This window comes from Egretta garzetta, unplaced genomic scaffold (assembly GCF_000687185.1).
Source record: "Egretta garzetta isolate BGI_Z169 unplaced genomic scaffold, ASM68718v1 scaffold148, whole genome shotgun sequence".
In the NCBI taxonomy this organism is placed as follows: Eukaryota; Metazoa; Chordata; class Aves; order Pelecaniformes; family Ardeidae; genus Egretta; species Egretta garzetta.
The window spans coordinates 4358534-4383395 of NW_009260669.1; the positions used below are offsets into that span (position 1 = coordinate 4358534).

At 42.4% G+C, this 24862-nt stretch overlaps 2 protein-coding genes across 9 annotated transcripts; one reads left to right on the plus strand and one right to left on the minus strand.

The window, feature by feature from the left end:
• Positions 1-1757: 1757 nt before the first annotated feature.
• On the plus strand, positions 1758-12462 carry DCLRE1C (DNA cross-link repair 1C). Its single transcript, XM_035901077.1, has 11 exons — positions 1758-5002; positions 5613-5668; positions 6327-6428; positions 6693-6765; positions 6929-7069; positions 7551-7652; positions 7927-8063; positions 8247-8301; positions 9686-9774; positions 10594-10694; positions 11495-12462. Exons 1-11 carry the CDS (start codon positions 4874-4876, stop codon positions 12373-12375), a joined length of 1866 nt encoding a protein of 621 aa, XP_035756970.1. The 5' UTR covers positions 1758-4873; the 3' UTR covers positions 12376-12462.
• On the minus strand, positions 7673-24831 carry SUV39H2 (suppressor of variegation 3-9 homolog 2). Of its 8 annotated transcripts, XR_004842857.1 has the most exons (8): positions 24603-24831; positions 24170-24315; positions 22503-23174; positions 20627-20773; positions 18919-19048; positions 16236-17457; positions 10686-10783; positions 7673-7759 (listed from the first exon to the last, which is right to left on the minus strand). XR_004842857.1 is itself a non-coding variant. In XM_035901081.1 (7 exons), the coding sequence occupies exons 1-6, from the start codon at positions 24643-24645 to the stop codon at positions 17348-17350; spliced, it is 1248 nt and encodes a 415-aa protein (XP_035756974.1). In that variant the 5' UTR covers positions 24646-24831; the 3' UTR covers positions 12645-12740; positions 17342-17347. The 8 variants fall into 8 exon arrangements, 5 of the variants coding, with proteins under 5 accessions (XP_035756974.1, XP_035756973.1, XP_035756972.1 ...); XM_035901081.1 differs by lacking the exons at positions 7673-7759; positions 10686-10783 and adding an exon at positions 12645-12740 and having other exon boundaries at positions 17342-17457; XR_004842859.1 differs by lacking the exons at positions 7673-7759; positions 10686-10783 and adding an exon at positions 12747-13655.
• Between the last annotated feature and the right edge of the window lie 31 nt (positions 24832-24862).

The following is a 24862-nucleotide window of genomic DNA, read 5'->3' on the forward strand; positions in this document are numbered from 1 at the left end:
GGGTGGGTTGGGTTGGAAGGGACCTTCGGAGATCATAGAATCGCTTTGGTTGGAAAAGACCTTTGAGATCATCGAGTCCAACCGTTACCCTAACCCAGCCATCCCACCACTAAACCCTGTCCCTAAGCACCTCATCTATCCTTCTTTTAAATACCTCCAGGGATGGGGACTCGACCACCTCCCTGGGCAGCCCATTCCAGAGCCTGACAACCCTTTCGGTGAAGATCACCCGGTCCAACCCCCCTGCAGGAGCAGGGACACCGCTAACCAGATCAGGCTGCTCACAGCCCCGTCCAACCTGGCCTGGAATGTTCCCAGGGATGGGGCCTCCACCCCCTCTCTGGGCAACCCATGCCAGTGTTTCACCACCCTCGTTGGAAAGGATTTCTTCCTTATATCCAGTCTGAATCTATTTCTTCCTTTTATCTAGTCCGAGTCTACCCTGTTTTAGTATAAAACCATTATCACTTGTGCTATTGCAACAGGCCCTGCTAAAAAGTTTGTCCCCATCTTTCTTACAAGCCCCCTTTAAGTACTGAAAGGCCGCAATAAGATCTCCCCAGAGCCTTCTCCAGGCTGAACAGCCCCAGCTCTCTCAGCCTGGCCTCACAGGAGAGGTGTTCCATTCTTCTGTCTTCACGGTCTTCTTCTGGACCCGCTCCAACAGGTCCATGTCTTTCCTGTGCTGAGGGCCCCAGAGCTGGATGCAACACTTCAGGTGAGGTCTCACCAGAGTGGAGTAGAGGTGCAGAATCCCCTCCTTCGCCCTGCTGGCCATGCTTCTGGGGATGCAGCCCAGGGTACAGTTGGTCTTCTGGGCTGCAAGCACATAATTGCTGGATTATGTCCAATTATTTGTCTGCCAGTACTTCCAAGTTCTTCTCTGGGGGGCTGCTCTCGATCCACTCATCCCACAGTCTGTATTGATAGTGGGGGTTGCCCCAGCTCAGGTGGACTTGGCCTTGTTGAATTTCATGAGGCTTATGAACTTCACAAGGATCCTTGCTGCTGGTATTCCCAGGGCGTGTTGTTGGTGTGTGGAGACAAAGCTGTGCCTGTGCTGTGAAGGAGACCAGCTACACTCAGAGGTGTATGAACAAGCAGGTAGCCAGCAGTTTGAGGGAGACGGTTTTTGGTCAGCACTTGTAAGACTTTGTCTGGAGTACTGAGTCCAGTCCTGGGCTCCCCTGGACAAAACACAGCATTGGTGTTTTGGAGCAGGACTGCCAAGCTGGTGTGGGGCTGGAGCATGTGATGTGTGAGGAGAGGCTGAGAGCTGGCTGTCATCAGCCGTAAGAGTAGGAGACAACCACGTGTCACTGCAGAGAAGATGGAGCCAGACTCTTCTTGGAGGTGCATAACAGAAGGACACCTTTTTCACCGTGAGAGCGGTCAAACATGGGAATGGGCCCAGGGAGGTTGTGGGCCAGTCCCTAGGCACTGTTTAATTTATTAAAGTAGGTGTTGAATTTCGTCAAATGTGAGCAGAGAATCTCTCTTTGCTAACCAGGTCTCTGCGCGCTGTGCAAAAACTAGAGCTGTATAGGAAGTATTCTGTGTTCTGCTAAGTGTCCCCAATGCCTGTTCCAGGGAAAGCACGCACCTCTGAAACAGATCTTGGTGGGTATAGAAACAAGCAAAGACACGCGTGACTATGTACCACACACTTCATTTATGTCTGCATAAAAATAGACAGGCATGGGCATACATAGGTAAGTCTTTGGGTCTGCTGTGTGGAAGAAAAGCCCACTCAGCAAGGACAGGTAATTACACCTTGATCCCACTTCAGGTTGGGTTAAAACTGCTCCTGCAGGCTTACTGTTCTGCAGGTCTCTTCAGATGAGAGAGGAGTCTGAGTGCGTGTTTTGATGTACTAGGTGCCAGGTGCTGATGCATCGTTAGATTGTTCTCTGCCTCTGCTTTAAAAAAACCACTCATCTGTGTGTTTTGTCTCCTCACAGCTTGAAAGTTAAATTATACTGCTCACCAGTAACTAAGGAATTGCTGCTGACTAGCTGGAAATACAAGTTTTGGGAGAATCACATTGTGAGTTTTTATTTATTTTTAAATTAACACTTTCTAAGCAGTGATCCTAGGGAAGGGGAAGCTTCCCCTCCTCAGAAATGCCTAAATATTGGTATTGGTGCTGATACACTGTTTCAGGGCTTCAGTACCTATATCGGTACACCTTTCCTTGCTGCTTGCTATGTCGGATTGATTTATTGTTGGTCACTGTTTAATCTTATTTTTCCTTCCCCAAAATTTATCCTTTTCTCTCAACTTCAGCTTTAAATGTCCTCCATCTGTATATTGATCATTTCTATCCCTCCGTCATTTCCTTACCTTGCTCATGTCTCTTTGCTCCTGCCCTTATTTCATTTCCCTTTTGCTTTCTTTAGAGTCTCGTATTGCTTGGAGTATGTATAATATTTTAGTTATATTATTTTTGGTTTGCTTTTTGGAAAATGGACTGTCTAACATGAAAAAGCTTTAGTGATGTAAAATGACAGAACAACTTAATTATTTTACTTGATTTCCACTGTTTGGAGCCAAAATTCAAGTGATCAGTGGTCATGTACGGGTATGACTTGTAGTTGTTTATTTCCTTCCCTTTGCAGATGCAGGCTTTGAACTTGAACATGTTTCTTTTCACATCTTACTGTATGTACATACATCATCACATAGTGTAAGGATTTTGCTTTACCCCCCAAGCAAGGACAGGAGAGTTTTCTAGTCAAGTGGAAAGTCAAGAAGGACTTCAGGCAAGCTGAAACTTGTTTCTTTAGGGGAGTTATGGCTCAGTTTCCTTAAATAGGTTGTAAGTGTGGGTCTTAAGCTCCATAGCCAAAGAAACTCATACGAGTGAGTCCAAGGAGGTAAGTCTGGGTAAGAGATAAAAAAGAAATAGGGGACTTTTCTGTTCAAGGTCCTAGTTTAATCATGAAGCTGAGGGAGAAGATAACTAGCTGTGTATGAAGCCTTGAGAAACAGAAAGATTTAATGATTTGGAGCACGAACCTGATGCTGGGCTCTGTAAAAAATACTCTGAACATCCCTTAGGCATGTTTGATGTGTGAAGGAGCACAGTGTGCGTAGGTGGCAATTTTCTAAGCCTGTAATCTTCTTGGACTAGCAAAAGTAAAATGGGGTGGGTTTATGGTGGCTTTTTTGTTGGTGTTGGTTGGGTTTTATTTTTGTTTTTAAGCCTGTGTCTGTTTGCTTCCGGCATCTCTTGAGTTTAACCCAGAAGAGATCTCTTGCAGGGAGAGATCTCTAAGTTATTAGGAGTTTGTTTGAGCCGTAAAAGGAAAGTAGGCAGTGCTGGTCCTGACATCCCTGTTTGAGGAAATGTTAATCTGGGAAGAGATGCTAGAGGTACTTGTGGTACTGTCTAAGATGAAGCACAGTTAGTGCAAATCAACACAGTTAAAAAACCACACAGATGTTTGCAGTTGCTGCTCCCAGGAGTGACTGCTGGTAATGGCATGAGCTGCACAGGCCCTAAATCAGATAGTAGCTGTTGGTTGTCTTGTTCACAAGCTTGTCTTGTGATAAATAAGCTTTCTACTTGTAGCATGAGTGGGAAATGAATTAACAGCTGATTTGATATTCATCAGACTGAAAGAAGCAATCATGACATCAGCTTCCAGACAAATGTTTTCATGATTTCCAGTCTGACCTTTATTTGTACGTAGGGCATGAGAGGCTCTTTGAGTCTGCTGCTGGCTTTAACATTTAAACTATCAGAGATGAAGGGTGAACTCTGTGGGAGATATTATATATTATATTTAGTTTATGAAGCTAAACTGTGGCTGTCAGTGAAGAATTCTTCAGTAAGTTTAGGTCTAAAACTTGACAGTTGTTTCACTGCAGTAGGGAATTTGAGAACTACTGAGAAATACGGAGCATGCAGAATTTCAGTCAGCCTCTTAAGTTTATTCAGCTTCAGAAACTGTAGATGATAAAATTAGTATTGAAGTTTAAAAAATAATTTGTCTTGCTAGTGGCTTGAATTCTTAGTACAAAATACTTTTTGACACATGTATCTGTGTTTTGGAGCAAGCTCTGAGTTTGATTGGTGGTGTGATTTCTGGTGGAGAAGCCAAATGTTAGCATCTTTGTGTGAGTACTAGCTGAATGGATCTCATGGAGCTGCCCAGAAATTTGCGGTGCGGTGTCTTGAGACTCCATCTGGTGCAGTGAAACCCAGTGTACTGAGGATCAGCTGAAAAGCTGGAGGTTCTATCTAAGGAGGGTAATGACAGCAGAGTTTCCTTTCATTTTGGCTTTTTGGGGCAGGAGAATTGTATACAAATATTGTCTGACACAAAGGAATAAAAACCCAGGAGGATGGGAGAGGAGCCTGCATAGCAGCGGTAACCTTGCAGACAGCCACAGAGCATGTAACGTTGCAGGACTGTGTTAATACAGGATATGGCAAAATAGGGGATTAATTGCAGTCTATGGATTAATCACCCCTACACAGCCGTACTGCTGCATGCGATTTGTGGGCTCTGCTTCTGGTAATAGGGAATGATGAGGAGAAGTTGTGCTGCAGCACAGAGACCTGTCTGAGCAAGACCCACTGGTGTGCTCTGGGACTGGGTTGTCTTGGGCTTTGCAGTCACCCAAAAATAAGGCATGCAATCCAGCTAGAGAAACGTGAGCTGTTACTGTTAGAAGTCCAATGTGTTCTAACTGTTTGAGGCATGTGTACCTTGATTGGGGTGTCTCCATTTCATTTTTCAACAACTTTTAGAAAACTTTTTTTTTCCACTGGAAATGGAAATTCATGACTTACTGGGGGAAAGTGGGCTTAATTTTACAGGCTTAGCATTAGCTGCAGTCGGTGCTAAAGATGTCTGCGTAATGAATGCTTAGCCATAAGCGTGGAACAAAATGTTCAGTGAATCCTGTAATGCATTTATTCATTTTGTTGCAGGTTGCACTGGAAGTTGAAACTCCAACTCAGATTTCTTTAGTGGATGAAACATCTGGTGAGGTAAGTCACAAAAAAAGATTCCTGTATTTGTAATGGGCAGTCATACTGTTCAAATGAGCATGTAACATCCAAAGTGGACAAGCAATTCTAAATTGTATGTTCCCCTTCCTCTCTCCAAGATGTGTAAACACTTGAGTTCTTCTTACTATCATAGCATTTCTTTTTTTGTAATGTTCTTCTACTGTATTAGATCTCCAAGTTACCTTTTTCTCTTGTGATTTTTTTTTCATGTCCTATTTCCTGGCTTATTTTAACAAGTTTTAAGTGCAGGACTTAAAGGTCAGGTACAGGCCTGGTAGAGCATCTCCAGGCAAAGTGTGTTCTGCTTTTTCTGTGGTGCTTGTTCACCAGGAACCAAGGAAGTAGGACTGTCTTCTGGCTGAGTGGCTTTCATGAGCACCATCCAATATTCAGTTGTCCCTTCTGGCATGACAAGGGTAGTCGTTGCTCTTCAGGGCTTGTTGGAATGATAAGAGACTTGCTCTTTGTCCAAAAGCAATGCTAAATGCTGCAAGAGGCTGTGGGGAGTAATGCGTTGCTTTCACTGTGTCGATGAAAGTACTGGTAGTACTTACTACAGTGTGAAAATAACACTAACCATCTCTTCCAGAAAGAAGATATAGAGGTGACGCTTCTACCAGCTGGTCACTGTCCAGGATCTGTCATGTACGTCCTTTCAATATTCTAAATGCCTCTGCTGAGAAGTTTGTCCTATAGAGTTCTCACTAAGTACTGTTGTTTGTTTTTTTTTTTCTAATGAGAAAAAGCTAGTGCATTTTAAATTCTTCCTTGGAGATAATAGATACTGTTGTGGCAGGGCCCACCAGCTTTGGTCAAGGTTGGAAATCCACTGTACTGTCTGGGACCTGTCCAGACAGAAGTTGTTACCTTGGTGGGGCAGATTACTTTCCCCATGCCTATGAAGAACAACTTTCTTGATTTCAAACTGTACTTAAAAATGACATACAAAACTGTGATTAAAAATAAATCCTCAATTTCTTAAGTATGACATTAAAAAGAAGGTGCCCAGCTTCCTGGTACAGATCCTGAATAGATTCCTTTGGCTGCAAAAGACAGCTGGCCTAGCCTCACAGAATCTGTGAGGCTTTTGTCTCCAACTCTGACCAGCCTAGGCACATTTTGCAGACATACTGAGTCTGAATTACTGGGTTTTTCTGGAATTACTCTAGGACCAAATTGAGCCCAGTATTTCCATTGCATCATACATGTAGTCACGTAGACTGCTCTAAGCAAGGTAACAAATCAACACCTGGCATTTAATGCTTTATATTGTCGAGCTTGACCAAAGTGTTTCTGTTTGTAGGTTTTTGTTTGAAGGTGAAAATGGCACTGTGCTGTATACAGGGGATTTCAGGCTTGCGAAAGGAGAAGCAGCCAGAATGGAGCTTTTGCATTCAGGGACCAGGTGAGGCTTCAGCTATTCATGGGATTTAGAAAGAATGAAAGATCCCACAGGCATGGGCAATTCAGGAATAATGTACTCTTTTCCCCCCTCATTTTTTATTCTGGATTAAATATATTTGCAGTCAGGCAATACTGCAGTTACAAGCCCCTTTTGACTTTCTCTTTGCAATAAAGAGGAAGAATTGCCTCCTTTTGAGGAGAGAGGAAGTGGTATATCTCAGTACTGCAATGCACTGCTCACTCGAATATCGCGTTTCTCTTTCAGAGTAAAAGACATCCAGAGTGTGTATCTGGACACCACTTTTTGTGATCCCAAATTTTATCATATACCAAGCCGGGTAAGTAAATAAGCTGTGAGAGGAAAGGTCCTTACAGCTGCCAGTTAATTAACCACCGCTTTGTTAGGTGAGTCTTGCAAGGCAATGCCATTTTGCCTTACGAAATCACAGCACTTTGGAAGTATCTTCGATGACGATTCACAACACTTTCTAAACTTTTCAGGAGGAGTGTTTAAATGGGATCCTAGAGTTAGTGCGAAGCTGGACCTCGCTGACTCGCTATCATGTTGTGTGGCTGAATTGCAAAGCTGCCTACGGATATGAATATTTATTCATAAACCTCAGTGAGGAACTTGGCATCAAGGTAATGTTTTGGTAGCTGTTGCTTTAGAATAGATCCTCAGGAATGAGTGTAGCCAGTCACCGAGCTGGAAGTGGCTGTTCAGAGAGCTGCTGTATGGGCATTAACTATGCTTGAGAAGCTACAGTTGTGCCCCAAATGAGTTAACTAGTTGATTTCAGTCTGGAACATCTGGGCTCTCCAGGGAGAAGTTACCCCCCAGTTTTCAAGCTCAGTGTTTACCTCTTTTCCTTTTATCTTGTGAATGATAAAAGCCTTCTCATTTCCATATGACATTAATAGTTAGCAGATATATTCTGACTTTCTTTGATGAATACTCATCCCTCTTCAGCATAGGAGGTATGTTCTAGATGTCCCGGTTACTTTTGGCTAACACTTTTCCACTTGGACATTATTATTAGTGGGTAGTAATTGTTTAAATGCCTACCAGCATTTGTTGTGAAACACTTTGAGCTAATTAAGAGTAAACTCTGCCTTTCTCTAGGTACACGTGAACAAACTTGATATGTTCAGAAACATGCCAGAAATCCTGTACCATATTACTACAGATCGCTGCACTCAGATTCACGCCTGTCGACATCCTCGGGTGTGTATCATTTCGCAAAGCTTCTGCTGACGTTGCCGTGGGAGACTGGTTATAGGAGCTAATGTTTTGGTTCTGTTGTGCTACCGAAGACCTGGGCCAAACGGTACCTCAATGCAAAGGAAAGTGAGAAAAGGAAAAGATAGATTAGCTGGTACTAGAAATAGTTTAGTTGTATTTAAAACTTGAAAACTGTATTTTTAAACAAAGTAAGACAAGCAAGGAAGACAAGGGGAAAAGGTGGGGATTACACTTCATTTTACATCGCATTTGACAGGATGATGACTGCTTTCGAGGGAACAGGCTGCCCTGTGGGTTAACTTGCCAAAATGGAACTCCCTTGCACATAATCAGCATCAAACCCTCCACTATGTGGTTTGGAGAAAGGATGAAGAAAACCAATGTAATAGTGAGGTGAGCATTTGGGCCATGCAGAAAAACTCTTGCTTTGGGTGCACATCTTGCCTGATGCTTGTATAACTGAATCTCAGAATGGACTTTTTTAAGAGTAGGTTATGCTTGCCTGTTGATTGAGGGTGAGGAGCAGTTACCTAATTTTTGTGCCTCCTCTTCTTTTCTTTTTTTTTTCTTTTTTAGGACTGGGGAGAGTACGTACAGAGCTTGTTTCTCTTTCCACTCTTCATACAGCGAGGTTTGTATACTTGTAGTACTAAGTATACATTGATTAAAAAAAAGTAGGGGTTTGGCTTATTTTGAGGTGGATGACATGACTTGTCACAATAAAAAAAAAATCTTTTCAGTAGTATGACATAAGGGGATAGGAAGTTCTGGATGCTGAAGACAGAGAATTATGTTTTAATATAGCTGCAGAAGAACATGTCAAGGTAGGGCAGGATTACAAGCTTTTCTTTTTTTTTTGTTCTCTCTTCTGGAAGTATTGGTCACTGCTACAATTGTGTTGACTGCCTTTCCGTTTTAGATTACTATGTAACTATACAGTGCTTTAAAGCTTGGCATTTTGGTTTTCAATGCATTTTTTATCTCCTGTGACTCAGTTTTGGGTGGGTTTGCCTTTTTTCCCTGCCCACACATTTAAACAGAACTTTCTCACATTGTAGCTGCCGCTGTTACACTTTCTGTGTTAAAAAACAAAAGGAAATTGGTCACGGCAGCATCTTCCCCCAAATCACACACTTTCCTTTCATGTGACTGGATCCAGTTCTTAAAATACTTCTTTCTCCTAAGAAACTGAACTGAAACTGGATCACTGCTAACAATTAGTGTTGCCCATACAAAGTGGAGATTGTTCAGAGCCCTAGGAAGACAGTCCTGTTTTGAAGATCCTGGTTAAGTTTTAATTTGCTCTGCCAGGCAGAATTTTAACTGGGGGTACTAATGCTGCCCAAACAACACAGCAGCTCTGCTGGCAGAATACGGGGGTAGCGTATTGTAACAGACTCGTACCTCCACGTGCAGAAATAGATGGGTGCTACCGGTCTGTGTAGACAGGAGTGTAATCTGCAAACTTGCAACTGTTTTCAGTGCTCAGCACTGATAAAGCCTCAGCTGGCATGGAGTGCCCCAGGCCGGGCACAATTCTTCCAGAAATGTACTGTCTGGAGAGTATTTATAAGGCAACAGAGTAAGGCTTGGGGACAGTGATGTGTTTTGTCATATGAGCTTTTATAGCGGACTGAAGAGGGGCTTTAGTCTTTGAAGAGGGGAATGCTCTGATCTGTGCAACTAAGGGACTTGAAGTCCAGTAAGAAAAATGCAGGTCTGAACAGATCGATGGCAGGAAGAGGCCTCTTCTTTCAGAGATGGCGGTGGTCTGCGTAGCAGTTGGTGAGGCTGTGAGGCGGCTGGGTGAGGCCGAGTTCTCAGCATCCCTTCAGACACTTTTTCCTGTTAGGAGCTGCCCCTCTGGTGGAGTTTGGCTCATGGGTCGTGCCCGTCTCTACATGAGACAACTGGTAGTACTTACCATGCCTGTGCTTTCATCAGTACTGCCATTAAATGAAATCATTAACTGTCAGTGTAACTTCTTAAACTGCTGCTGCTTTTCTTCAATTTAGATTAAGGACTTCCTAAGCTATATCTGCCCTGTGAACGTGTACCCCAACGTACTGCCAGTGGGTGGGACAGAAGACAAAGTTATGGAAATGTGAGTGACAAGTGGGTGCTGAATGGAGGTGATCTGATCCCTGTTCTCCTAAGGACGGCTCCCCTCATGAACCCCAGCCTCTCAGTGGGCCACTGCCTTTTGCTTCGCTCAACTGATAATTCAGGTTTTTCTTTCTATACCCACTCCTGCAGACTTCAGCTTTCTGAAGAACACTTGTATGCTGTGCTGAGAGTCTGTATTCCACACACTACTCATATCTACGTACAGAGGCTTTGCTGCTGATCAGCTCTGGGTGGAGTCTGAGTACACATTCATCTCGCTTTATTCTGTGACCTATTTCTATTTGTCATTGCTACTTCTTGGAAGTTTCTTTTAAAGAGGATTTCTCTGGGGACTTGAACTCCTTAGCCTCTGTACAGCATCACAGAGGCCTGTACTCTTGTGCTGTTACAGATGTTGGCAGCTTAGAAAGCTTATGGAGCAGAAGAGTGGTGTCACTCAGAACAAAATGAGGACTCATTTCTCTGTTCCTTTTTCTTTTGCTCCTCAAAAGAGACAGTTATTGAATAAAACAGATTTTGAACCCTGTCATCTTGTCTTCTCTAAGCAAGGGACTAAAAGATAGTTTCCAAACAGCACACGTTTTAAGGTAAATATATAGAAATGACAGATTTCTGCCTGTAAGCTGCCTAAACTCACCAATGAATTACAAACTTTTCCCTAGCGATTGCTGCCTTTGCTGTAACTCTTGCTGCAGTGCCTGTGAAAGGCACAAAGCAGTGTACTTACTTTCAGGAACTTTTAACTCAATTTATCTGCTGAGTTCTAAATATTGATCTTCTTTCTTATTCACCTCAGATTAAAGCCATTATGCAGGTCGTACAGGAGAAACATGGAACCCAGGTACAAGCCCTTAGGAAAGCTGAAGAGAGTCCTCAAGAGAGACTTACCTGATACAGGTAAAGGTTCTGCTGGTGCTACTGTGCCTTGAACAAAAGCCTGAAGCTAAGCAGAGGTGCCAAAAGCCATGGTGTTCAGCACAGCATGTCTGTTCAAAGCAAGAGTTAGAAAGGAGAAATACAAATTAAAGTCAATTTAGGTTTTAGGACGCCGAGAGAGCACTAATTGTGTAAAAGTGAACTCGTTTGCAATCTTAAACTTACTTAATGCTTAACAGTTCTTTTAAGTTTCTGGAAGAGTTCCTTTCCGCAGTCCTAGACCATCCCTAGTAAAGCTGTTTCTAACAGAACTTTACTTGTATCACCTCCTGTGTCGTGGAGGACAGAGGGGTCTATCAGCAGAATAGCTCCTCTTCATTAGAGGCTTTTTAGCCCCTCACAGCTTTTTTTTTTTAAATTTATGATGGCAGATGGATGCTGTACATAGCCTCTGGAAAGCCCCTTAGGACCTAGAAAACAGTTTTGGGCCTGCTGCATTCTCTCTGGCTGTTTCTGAAGTGCCAAGTGTGCACGGGCGATGATAGTCCTGGCAAAACAGGTCTGAGTGTCTGCCAGGGCTACATCTGACCTGCTGTAGCTGTGATGGAGGATGACAGATAGCGGCTTTCCTTGTATGGTGCTGCGCTGGGCAAGGCAAGGCAAACGCTGTCAAGAACGTCCTGCTAAGTCTCCACCCGGGTTAAAGAAATTTTTCCTCTCTTCATACTAAATGGATTTTTATTTGAACTTTGCTCTCAACAGGATTTTATCAGGGAGCTGAACTTTTCTTAGTGTTTTCTTTTCTGTTCTTTTCATGGCAGATGAAGAGGATCTTTTTGACTCTGAATTAACTCCTGCAAGGCCTAAGATTCCAAAACAGCAGAGAGAAGGGAGCAGGCCCTCCAGCCCAGGACAATCTGAAAGTGCTGAAGCGAACATTCACGAGAGCACAGAAAGTTACAAAGCGACCACAACTTATGCCTCCCCCAAGGTAGACTTCATGGACTGTGAGGAATCCAATGACGATGGAGATGACGATGATGACGATGAATCTGAAATAAATATAGTTCAAGTTCTTTCCCCTGAGCCAGATGCCACTTCCGCATCAAGTCTCAATGGAAGGGCTAGTGACCAACAGGGGTCCAATGCCGATGTCCCTTGCTGGGATGCATTTTTCAAGCGTAACAAACTGGAAGAAAGCTCTGAAAACGAGGACGCCTTCCCATCTTCGGCAGACGCTGGCGGGTCCCAGTCGCTCTTCAGCGATTCGGATGGAGTAAGCGACTCAACACACATCTCCTCACAAAATTCTTCTCAGTCAACACACATATCTGAGCAGGGGAGCCAGGGCTGGGACAGCCAAACGGACACAGTGCTCATTACCTCCCAGGAAAGAAATGCCTTCGACTTCAGCTGCTTTGGCAAAGGTGGGAGCAGAACGGTTGTTTCTGTATCACAGGAGGCTGTCAAAAACAGTCAGCCTGACACCAGGAGGTGGAAGCCAGTGGCTCAAAATAGATCTTGTGCCAAAGAGATTGACTGTGACTTGAAAAGCAAAGACTGTGAGAAAGATGCAGAAGCCAGCACTGCTGATGTTCCTGATGTGCTGGTGGAAATCAGTGACAGCTCCATGACGCCCGATCTGGAACTGAGGAGGGACTCCCAGGGCTCCTCTGACTTGGAAAATCCCCCCGACTCCTGATGCTGAAGTGCCTCGGCCAGATGAACTGCACTGTTTGTACAAGCAGCTAGTGGCAGGTGAAAGCGTACTCGATGAGGGGAAAAAAAAAAGTCTCCTGGAGACAGGTGTAACTGATGCCATCATGAAAACAAATACCAGAATTTGTTTCTTAAACCCTGGATGCTTTTTCTCTTCAGTGCCGATTACTAGCTGCAGCTCTGCCAGTTTGTGCATTTTTTTTTTCTTTTTTCAGAAATACCTTACTGTCAGAAGTAGGAATTTGCAGCCTCTGTAACTTCATTGTTCCTTCTGTGAAACACTGAAAATAAAGCGTGCCTAGGAGGGACCGTAGTGCCTTCTACCTCCTGAGGTTCGGTGCTCCAGGACTGCAAGACAAAAAATGGACCAGGCAAAACTAAGGGTACAACACTAAATGAAATTTAGTGTTTCTCTTTATCGTGAGCTCTAAGAGGTTGCTTTTGAGATGTGTGATCTCAGGTTTTAATAAAATACCACAGTTGTAACTGTGGGGAGGAGTAAGACATCCTTCAGGAATGACCACGCAAACAATGCAATAGTTGCACTTTGCCTTTAATCCTGAGTTTTCACTGCAGTTATTTTTAAACGCAACTGCAGAACAGACTAGAGAATTAATGACAAAAGGTTTTTTTACAAAAAGAAAATAAAATTGTTCTTTTCAAGCAGCCTTTCTTCATGCTGAGTAAGTGTTCTCATCCGAATTTAACTCCCAACACACCATTGTCTGTGGCTGAAATCTAACTCATTGCAAACGACTTGTCATCAGTTCCTCCATGTTTTGCTTTGTTCTGAGTTGTTTTTCAGAACCACTTAAAATCCTGAGGCATCTGGTTCCAAAGCCAGCAGTGGCTAACTCACAGCGACACCCTGGACAGGTGCTTACGCTACTCAAGGCTCTTCTGTTGCCAAACTTCACCTCCCTGGCGCCATTCTGTTGACTTGACAGAGTTCAGACACGTTCAGAGTTCTTTTTTAAATCAAGACAATAGATCCTCCATGCATGTGTGCCATCATAACTGACTCCTTGCCAAAATTCTTAGCTTCCAAAATGGAAATGTAATGCAGGTTTTTGTTAGACTGCAGTGCCTATGGAAGTGTCTGAACAGCAGAAGTCATCTAAAAATCCATAAGGTTTCCAATCAGTGTGGCGTTATGTCCCAAAGAATTAAACAGACTTTTAGTTTGACAGCTCTCCCTTCCAAGTATGTCTTCAGCCTCTCTGCCGTCATTAGCCATGTGTGGACGTTAAACCAGCCAGCCTTCTGCTACGGGGAACAGTGGCAGGAGAGGGAGTGGAAAAAAAAGAAGAAAGAAAAACTTCTTGTCATCTATGTACAGTTTTAGGGCTGTTGAAGTCCACGTATTTCTCCTGTCACCTTGCCCACTCCATTCCTGGGATGTGTGAACATAATTTCCAAACATGGCCTATCAACTTTTTTCATTCCAGCCAGCTTGAGTGAGTAAAACTGCTGCTGTAACTACCTCTGTGAATAAAGTCATACAGCACAGAACAACTCCTCTGGGCTGGTTTCCTAAACTGTACTACACATACACTGCGCTTACAGCGTACTTAAATATGCAGGAACCCAGTCTGCAGTAGAGAAGGCAACAGTGAAAATTTATACCAGTTCTTATCAGCCATAAACTGACAAGGAAACGCATGACTTCCTTGTGATCGCTCTACTACAGCCCTTACAGCGCTAGAAAATGTGGACAGGAATTAAGAGGTTGCAGTCTTAAAGCAAATTCTACTGCTACAGCTAATGTTGAAGACTAAGGTTTATACGTGGTTTTTTTTTTTTGGTTTGGTTTTTTTTTTTTTTTTTAAGAATGACAACAACAAGAGAAAAACTAAATTTAATTTATTTTATCAAAAACTATAGGAAGATAGCAATACTAGAGATCACACATTATGAAAAGAAAATGTTCCTGAGCTTACAAACTGCATATTCTAATGTACACAGTCCTAAAACATACATTAGAAATAACCAAAAGATGGACTCAACTTTGAGATTAAATAACTAGACAACAGCTTTTCTTAGAGGTGATCTTGCAGCTTTAGTTTTGCTACCAAAAAAAAAAAGAAGAAAAAAAAAATAAAAGAAAAAACCCAACAAAATAGAGCAGCTAGAGGATAGATCACAGGATCACAGGTTACCAGTCTCTTAAGTGCATACACACAACGGAGCTGGTGGCCATGATGATGCTAACAGACCACAAAGCAAAAACAAAGGCAGAAGCAAGGCTGGTTTAGGCTGCTTACGAAATTGAAAAATAGCTTTTTCTTCTTTTCCAATTTGGCAGTTTTCCCCCAAACTCATAAAAACAGCAAAAGGAGTTTTAAAAGTGACAGAGTGTCCCATTAAGCTAACGCACAGACTGCAATCGAAATGCACTGTGAATACGTAAATATAAAATACTGTTCAAGGCTCTAAATTGGCAACTGGATCCATGGGTTTACTTCAAATAAATACAAAATACTGTTACCTCCCAGAACATAAGTTAACGGTCCTTTATTTGTCGCGCAAGAGGTAACGCACATATCCTTAAAAGAACAGCAGTGTTATTCCAATGCTGGTGGTAACAGACACTGCCTTGGGAAAGAGGCAGACACTGAGCTCGAGTACAACTTCTCCTAAGACTTTTATCTTTTAAAATGCATTTACTTGCAATTTTTAAGCCAAACTGAGCACGGACATAGGTAAGACAAAAAGAGCGTGGAACCAGCTCTGTGTCGTCTTGTACAGGAGAGGCCAGAGAAACCAATTTGGTAAGGAATCCATTTCTTGCCACAGCCACTCTCGCCATCCTGTACCGAGGGGGAAGGCTGCAGAGTGCAGCGGGTTAAGGAGCTGGAGACTGCAGATTCCATCCACGTGGAATGCATCGCTGAACCGGGCTACATGCAAGAGAAAGCACTAATGACTCCAAATGATGTAAGATCATCTAGAGTTTGCCAACATTAAAGCTCCACGTTCCACTTCAACTTTATATATTAAAAAAAAAAAAAAAAAAAATCATTAAAGATGTTGCATGATAAAAATTGACTAGATTCACCATTTATCCAAGCCTGGGGATACAGGTGAGCCTGGTAATGTCAAATACTTGTAAATCTAAGCAAACCTTCTCCTATTCATTAAACAATATAAAGTATCTATTTCAACGTGCATCTCTCTGTATTGCAGATTACAAAACTTATGCAGCACTTTCAGCGGCCCACACTCATCACCCCAACTGTGAAACTGATTCTGGCTAGTAGCATACAGAATGTCGCTGTCTGCCAAAGAGCTGGGTCTTCAGTGCACATGCAACCGTGCTTCTTAATGAACAACCAACCTGCGTTATCCTTGGAAACACTCTTTTTGGAGTGCTAGGAATTAACATGAAATTTAAGGCATTTTCTAACAAATGAAGGAAACTGTTATATGCTGGGTACTCGACTTCATTCACCTGAGCCAACAGCCGTGCACCTTATAAAGGTCACCGGCTGACCTATGATACATAGCTAGCATCCATTTATGGAGCAACATTATTCTGCCTGACCCTGTCAACATTTACATGATTTGTAAGCAATATGCAAGTTTTACAAGCTTTTAATCCATGAGAATAAAGCACTTAAGTCATCCCTGGAGCACGAACCTGGGCTGTAACTCCACTCATAGCCTACCTCAACTGCTCTTCCGTGGTTTTGAAGCCAAGCAAACTTAGCATACATTACGAACAGATTGAGACAACTTTAAGATGATCAGGAAAAAGACTCAAGCAGCTGACAAACAGTACATTTCTCAGCCTTTACATTCAAGAACATCTTACAAACGTCTACAGCAAATGGGTAAACTCACCCTTAGTCTAACTTCAGTGAAGTTAACATTTTTGCAACAAGAAAAAAAACAACAGGCCTAGTGTCTTAAAAGTCTGTCACTAGGTAAAAAAAAAAAAAAAAAAGGAAGTCACAGTATGTAAAAACTTAGTCAAAACCCGTTGCAAATACAAATCACTTCCCAGGGTATTTTTGCACCTAACAGATAACTGAGCGCATCTCCGTAAATGCATCAGCTTTGTCAGGCAATGGGCTGCTCTCCCTATTCTTTTGTTATCTACTTCCAAACTGTAGCCAGTAATTTGTTTCAGCAAGGACTGCCAAGTTTCTGCAATGAAAACAAACAGCGCATGTTACTACGGATAATCTGGTATTTACAAATTCTCTGTAGGCCTGCAGACCTCCTATAGCATCCTAACTAACAATCAGAACGGAACAATCGAAGAAAAAAAAAATAAATCTATTTGTAAAACTTCTAAATGACAAAACATCAGCTAAAAATATTCGAGACCTTGATCTTACACCTGGAACCTGCTAAAACCAATTGCTTTGCTTGCACGGAGTTCAACGGGGACGTTACAGTTTGTGTTCCTGTGAACCTTCATTCAGATGGCGTCTGATGGCTGCCCTTAATCCTTCACCCCCGTGCCATCAGTGTTATTGCTAATCTCTTGAGAGTTTTCTTTATACAACAAAAAAAGCAAAAGAAATGTCACCTATGATTTAGGATTCAAATCAAATGCCTCCAGACTTTTCAAGGTATGGAACGTATGTAACATCACTTCACCCCACTGAAATCAGTCCCTAAAAGGCCTACGGCTGTAAGCTCACGCTCGAATGTTCAAATCAAGGTACATTTTTTTTTAAAGAGTTTTCTTAGCATACATTGTACTGCTTCCTAAATAACAGATCTAGAAAAATCAGTTTTTAATCCCCGTTATCAGTTTTGTATTTGCCTGAAACACTACGCCTCTTTCTTTGGGCAACGCCATTTCAGTTACAAACGTAATGCCTTGTTTTCACTGTACTTATTTACATTAGATGTAAGAATGCTTGAATATATGTGTGAAAGAAGACTCTTCTTAAAACACGTTTAGAAGAGAACAAAGTAATTGTGACTTTGGATACCCGAACTCAGTTGAGATAACCTCTGCAACACACAGCTCCGCATTTACAGACAGTTCTGATCCTCTTTCTGGATGGGCTAAGACCATCAGCAGAGTCTGAAGTCAGATCTATTGAACCTGTGACACAAACACAAATAAGGAAGTTTTAAAAGACAGACTGAAACTGTGCTAGGTATTCAAACGGCTCCAAAAAGCCTCCTACAACCCCAGTTCTTAAGAGAATCGTGTGTGAAGCCATACCCAAATTCTACCAACACACAGGTGACAGCTACTTGTGCGCGACCTAGCGCGCGTATCGGAACCCAAAGCTCAACAAACCCCAGCCTTGCGCCCTCAGGTCTGCATCCACACCGCTCGGGCGAGACCGCAGCCTGCCTTGAGCGTTAGTGTCACAGACACCACGAGAAAGAGGAGTTTTAAGGATTTAAATAAGATCAGTTTGTCAGCACGTGAAGAGGGCTTGCACGAGAACAAGGTACAGCTCTGGTGTATAGAATTGCTTTGCTGAAAGCTAAATAGCAGGGCCAACAATGCCTCGCTGTTGTGGATAAACGGTTTGCACATCAAGTTTGACACACACCACGCCGTATTTAGCCTGCAAACCTCAAGAATTTATCATCTTACTAGAAAAAACAAAGTCACAGAATGGTTTGGGTTGGAAGGGACCTTTAAAGGCCATCTCCTCCATCTCCCAGCTGTGGGCAGGGACATCTTGCACTAGATCAGGTTGCTCAAAGCCCTGTCCAGCCTGCCCGTGAAGACTGAATGGAAGATCAATTGTCAAAGAATCATCGAACGGCCCAGGCTGGAAGGGACCTCGAAGGATCTTCTGGTAACACCTTTTGTGGGAAAGGGAGCCTAGATGAGGTTATCTAGCACCCTGTCCAATTGCACCTCAGAAACCTCCACTGGTCCACTCCACCACATCCCTGGAGAGGTTGTTCCAGTGAATGATGATTCTCGCTGTGAAGTATTTCTTTCCTAATTATCAAAGAGCCAATAGTATTCCACCAAAAACTTTGTTTCCTGAAGTCTCTGCATGACCATCAATGCATCCAACCCAGCAAAACAACAGTGAACTTTGGACTGTCCTTCTTCTGTCCTAAACATCTGTACCACAGGACCTACATCCACAGCTGAGGCCTACAGACACCAGAACCCAGAGACGAACCTACGGTGCCCCAGACCACTCAGCAATTCCAACTGGCTTTGTAACTACCGCCGGCAGATTACTTAGAAAGCAGTATATGTGAAATGCCACGTAAATGCCTTTCAATAAAGGAAAGCTTTTTTTAATGGTAGCCTGACCATTCCTTTGAGCATTCCTGTAACAAATCTTCAAAATAATTTGCCTGGTCAGACATTCCGACCCCAACCCCTTGCTGTGAGCTAGGGGCACTTAAGGGGGTAGCGTACTAGAGGTGCCCACAAAAGCTTCTTGGGTGCGCTCTGTCTGCGCTATGCATCAACGAGCACCGGCTGCTCTAGAATCCACAGAGCTGTGTTGGGGAGATGCAGCACCTGACCCAAAACGCTGGAACCCGCCAGAGCCCCAAACCTGTGTTAAAATCCACAGACCTTTCATTTGATAGTCAAAGGTTAGCTCTTCTCCAGCCTTGATGGTCCGTGTAGAAAACAGCGCTATTCGAGGAAGACGCAAGTCGAGGTTATCAATAAACACGTTGAAGACTTGAAGATTTGGATCACACTGTAAGGCAAAAATTAACATAGTTTCTGTTCAGAAAACTGCACAATAAGTTTCACCGAAGTGTTTAAGTAAACCAAGGTCACAGGAAAGGAAGAACTGGTTCTTCTGTCAGTGACAGAAGTCTGAAATTGATTTCAGAAGATAACTTAACAAATTACATTCTTGGAATAGCATTAAAGGAGAACATTCATAGCTTAGAGTCCAGTCTTTTCAAGAAGGCAACCTTTACACAGTACATAGACTACTCTAATATGCTAAAGCCTATTAAAAAACCCATTATGGCACCTTCAAAAGATGACAAGCAAAGCAATTAAAGCTACATCCCCAGGATAGTATTTACCTACAAAACCCACAAAAAGCAGAAAGAAAAGCAACAATAACCTAGTGTTTCAAGCCACACATACACTATTCTGTATTTAGGTTTAAGCATTGCTTCCAGGCCAGGAATAATATTTTCATACTATGAATAAAATTTTATTTTCAGTTGCTAAGCTGCTTGGCTTCTGAATTATCTGCTATGGGCTGGGTGGCAGGGGGAGGGTCAAGGACACTAAGCAGGAACTAGAAACCACTTTATCATTTTTTCTGGATTGTCAGAAGTCAGTAGCGACTCAGTTAAACTCTGCACGCCTTTCTGCTCTTTAACAGTAAAATATATCTCATGGTAAAGAATCAGAAGTGAAGTTAAGACATTTAACTTTACACTGAAGAGTGAGAATACTTCACTCCCATTTCCGAACGTGAAGAGCAACTGGCTGTAACTAGAACTCTTCTTCGTCCTTCTCCCTGGCAAGCCCGCATGAAATGCAAACGCCATCAGCTCACAGATCTGAAGACAGGAATTTACCGTACTTGCAAACACTGACTGCATACCTCACAAACATTACATCAGTAAGAAATAATTTTTAGTTCAGGAATGATACATAATTCCTTTGCAGATGCAGTTCAGCCTTCTTGCTTTAGGTACTTCAGTTGAACAGGAAATAAAACACTACAAAAATTTCCTGTTTAAAATTTGTTTGAGTTCTCTGGCAAGTTTAGATTTGACACGAGAAGGGAAAAAGGTATTTACAGGGGAGAAACACCAAAGAAAGCATATGAATTTGCAATGTTTTCCTCTACCAACGTTTGAAGGATGACATTCGGCATAAGCCCCCATCATGCCCCGCTACAAAACAATGCATCAATTCCTACAGTCTCTGACTCTTCGCTGATTTTATTAAGTATTTCTCAAGCATTAGGTTGTTTAGTTACTTGGAAAAAAAAAAACCCCACACTCAAACCAACCCTGCCATGGTTGTCTAGAATGACCTGATCCAGCGACAACCCCAGTCCTACCAGATGCCCACTTCAGGCAGCATCTCATTCCCAAATTTTTGCAGGCCGTCCTACTCCGAGTAAGGCAAAGCATTCTGTTCTATGTATTATGTCATCTAACTGACTGGGCTGTGCTGGCGTGAAACAAACTGCTGCAGAAAAACTGTCAATAGGGTAAAAAAATATTTACAGTAGGAGAAGATATTTCTGGCACAATTAGGATAATTCTCCAAATTGTTAGTATACAAAACAAGGTCTTACGCTGTGATTCACAAAGTGGGACACATTTCCATATCGAGCAGCATCTACTGTAAATTCATCTGAGTCATAGTCCAAATCAAACAAGTATGTATTTCCCTGGTTGTCATAGAGCTGGCCTCGTCGCTCTGCTTCCTCACTTGTAATCACCTAAAAAAAGAGAAAAAAGAAACCTGCATCATATTATTAACTATCACTAAATTAAAACAAAAATCTCAAGTTAGAAAAAAAACACATAGTAAAAAATACCACATTTGCTTTTCGATGTTGAAATAACATTCCATCTCTAACAGATAAAGAATACACACATACAGCTAAACTAATTCGTTAGTGACTGAGGCTTTGTTGGATGCAATTTGCCTACAGCTGATGCACAGCACTACCTTGTCCCAGGAAAAAAAAAAAACAAACCAAAACCCACAACCAAAACATCAACACCTTCTATTAAGAGTTTTGATGATGACAGATACAATCAACTGCTTCTACTTGAAGTTTCTATCCACGCAATTTTTTCAACTTTCTCCCTTTGCACAAAGATCCACAACCCCGTCATGTTTATAGTCCAGTGTTCATCTCCTCTGCCCCCGCCTGAAGCATCTCCTCCTGCTATTTTTGACTGCAATGGAAGATCCCCATCATGACAACTTTGACAGATAAATCACTTCAGAAAGCTGAATCTATGCAATTAGGCTAGAACGTGTCAGCACACGGTAGAAATCCAGAAACTCCTCAAAGGAAGAGAGGAACTACAGTCACTTTTGACAGAAAGCAGCAACAGCTGAAACAACTTCACCTGAACCCCGTGACTGGATTCTGTTGTGCTGACTCAGCAATCACAATGTGGCAGCAAGACAGGCATGAAATGTGGTGGAATTGGACAAAAAAAAATCCTCTAAAACATTTCTGACATCCAACTTGAGAACTTATCCAGCAGTAGGGAATAAGTAGATTCAGGTGAAAGGAAATCTTTCCTTTAAGCAACAAAATTACGTAGGCATGTCTGTGCATTAACCCCTCAATGGAGGTATCTCCACTGATCAATCTTATGTTTACAAGAAAGGTACGAACGTGAGAAGTTAGAAGATTTAGGGCAGGAAGGATGGAGGAAATACGATAAAGATGGTAAACATTTGTATAAAGGGACAGAAAGAATTATTTTGAGTCAACTCCGTAGCGAGGCAGATTTGTGGCAGAAATACAACAGACTGGATCAGAGAGGCTGCCAGGAGCTACTGATGTAAAGAGCCCCGCAGCAGAGCAGAGGTCGAACCAGATAAACACCAGGCAATAAAGACTCTCCAGAGTAACTCGGGGTCTGTATTTTACAACACAAACCTTCTGTTTGAAATAGTACGAGATCAAGTAAACAGATAATGCCCATATTGCAAGTCTTACTCTTGACGTTAATCAAAAGTAATAAATGCATTTGGAAATGCTACCTTAAAAGTTCAGACCAAAAAGAAAAGAGACTGACAGACTGGGTGGGGAGTTTGGTAGCAACTACGCCTGGGGAACAGCAAAAGCTACAACGATGAAGATGATCAGGGAAGAATGAAGAACATGACCACCATGAAAGAAAAGAAGGACTTGCCTTTAGAAATCGTATTAGGGCACATATCTAAAATAACTGTTTAGCGACACACAGGGTAAATATGCTCTTTACATTCAACCTTCCACAGTTGCTCTGGAACAGAGGACATTCCAGACAATATATTTTTTTCTGTCACCTAGAATGTCTATTTATCACATTCCTCTACTCAGAGGTAGACTTATCTATTTCATAGTAGAAGAAGTGTTAAAACTGAGAGAATGCTCATCAAGATTTTCTCCAACATTTCCTTTACTGTAAATAATTCATCTATATGAGATAGATACATACCTCTCCAACATACTCCATCACAAAACTGTTGGTTTTAATTTTCTGGAGGGTTTTTACTCCCCAGCCACGGCCATTGTTAGTTCTGAAGATGCAAAGCGAATACGGTGTACCTTTCTGTACTATCCTATTAGGGCAGTCAGGCCCACACCTACAAAATGAATTGCATTCATAGATGGGCAAGCCGGGCTGGATTTTCAACTTCTTTTTTTTATCGTAAGCCAAAATAAATCCAGCCTCCTTTGGACAGCACTTCTCAGCGGGGCAGTCAGCGCACTCACAGCCAGTCGTTATTCCATTTATTACATTTATTCCCGGAGCAGGTTTATACTCATTAATGTAGTAGAAGTCTAAAGGAGGGCCTTCAAGATCCACAGTGTTTTCTACCAGAATCATTGCTTTATGATTCTTTTTCCTGTTGAGTTCTTCTTTCCACCTCTGCAGAGCTATTCTTTGCTTAGCCTTCTTTACAATGTAATCTGCAACCGCAGGTTTCAAAGCTTTAACATGGTTTCTCACTTTCAGTGCTTTGCCTTCTCTCACCCGAGACAAGTATTCATTCTTGTCACTAAGAAAGTTTTGAAGAAGCAATGGGCATTTCAGATTTTTCTGAGGTTCCCAAGTATTTGAAGATTCTGGCCATCCTTTCCATTTCACAAGATAGTATTCTGTGCCCTTGAAATACAGAAACAGATACCAGATTTAGCCACATTTGATTTTGCTGAAACCCAGCACCAGAGAGTACACAGACAAACACAAAAGAGCTCTGGAGTTAAGAAACAGCACACAGTGCAGAAGGTCTTGACGTCCCCATAACAATGAGAACTGGGGAGAAAGAGAAAAATCAAGTCTTCTGTTTGCAAATTAATGTATAGCACAACTTTGGATACTTTACATATCATCTCTAGGGGCAAAGAAATAAACAGCTGGGATGAACTCTGCTTGCTAACGTTATACCTGGAGGAGGCTAGTTTGTTAAGGCCGTTAGGTAAGTTATACTAACTAGTTGCACGACTCGTATGTACAAGCAGAATGTAGTCGTATCACATCGGGAACACAAAAAATTATTCTAAACTTACTGAAAAAAAGATCGCTAAAAAACACTATTTGTCATATCGACCATCTTCCCAAAGGAGTAATCCATTCAAAACACGTAATATGGTATTTATAGTCAAGAATCATACATTTTGTACTTGTTTTAAAAAGGCCAAATAACTGTAACCAGGCCAAATCCTGAGACTGAATTTCACTGGCACAATCGAGCCGTAGGAATCCAGTTGCAGCACATGGCCCTAACTCTTCCCCAAGACTACAACAGTCAAGAGAGAAACATAGACTGTTACCTGCAAATAAAGGAGCAGCGTCATAATACATACCAAGCTACAACCTAAAAGCATCAGCATTTTGCTTAACTTCTAGATACGCAAAGGCAAAACATTTCATATTCTAACATCTCTGTAATTTCAGAAGAAGACCTTCCTGCAACATACCAGAAGCAGCACGCATACCGCTTTCTGTTTACAGTGCAAAGATTAAAAGATGTTTCATTCGACATCAAGCAAGAGCTTTGTCCTCACAGCCTGCTACTTTAAATCATGAGCAAAACTACCTTTGGCTCGCTTCCAAATTTCAGCTGAAAGAGTGATCAAATTCGTCTGTGTTTCTCTTACCTCTTCTACCTTGTAGTCACACAAATATTCCACCTCATAACTCTTTAGACTCCTGTTGGTGATTCCAATGGATTTACATCTGAGATTTTCCTTCCTACATAATTCTTGGAGGGTCTCAAGTGAAGCTAGACATGGCACATACCAAGCTACAATAAGAAAATTGGTAAAGAATCCTATTTAATGTCTCGCTAAAAGGAAATCGTTACGCCTTATCCCAGAGCCCCCACATCACCATTTGCCATAGCATTCCACGAGTCTCTTGTACAACTGCAGTGTCTCACAGAGTCAGACTCGACCCTTCTCTAACAAGTGAAGTGAAACACATCCACGATTCCCTCCCTGCACCTTTATTCTGTACAGTACGCGTGTTTATAAACAACAACGAGTATTTCGGAGGGCAGGGACTTCCAGAGGCGAAAGCTGCACTACGAACCGAGTAATCTGCCTACGATTCCAGCATCCCATAACTGAGCCATGGAGACAAGGAAACCTCCGTTCTTTTAACAAGACCGCCAAATATCTGCAGCTAGTCAAGTGGAATCGAGCACTTGCCATGCAACCATGGTGACTGGACGAGGAAAGAAAGATCCACAGCGCTCTTCCAGAAGGATCGCGGGTGCCTTGTCAGCCAGCCGGATTTAAAGGGACGCCACGCTCCGCCGAGCGGCACGGCAAGGCTGCCAGCCCCCTGCC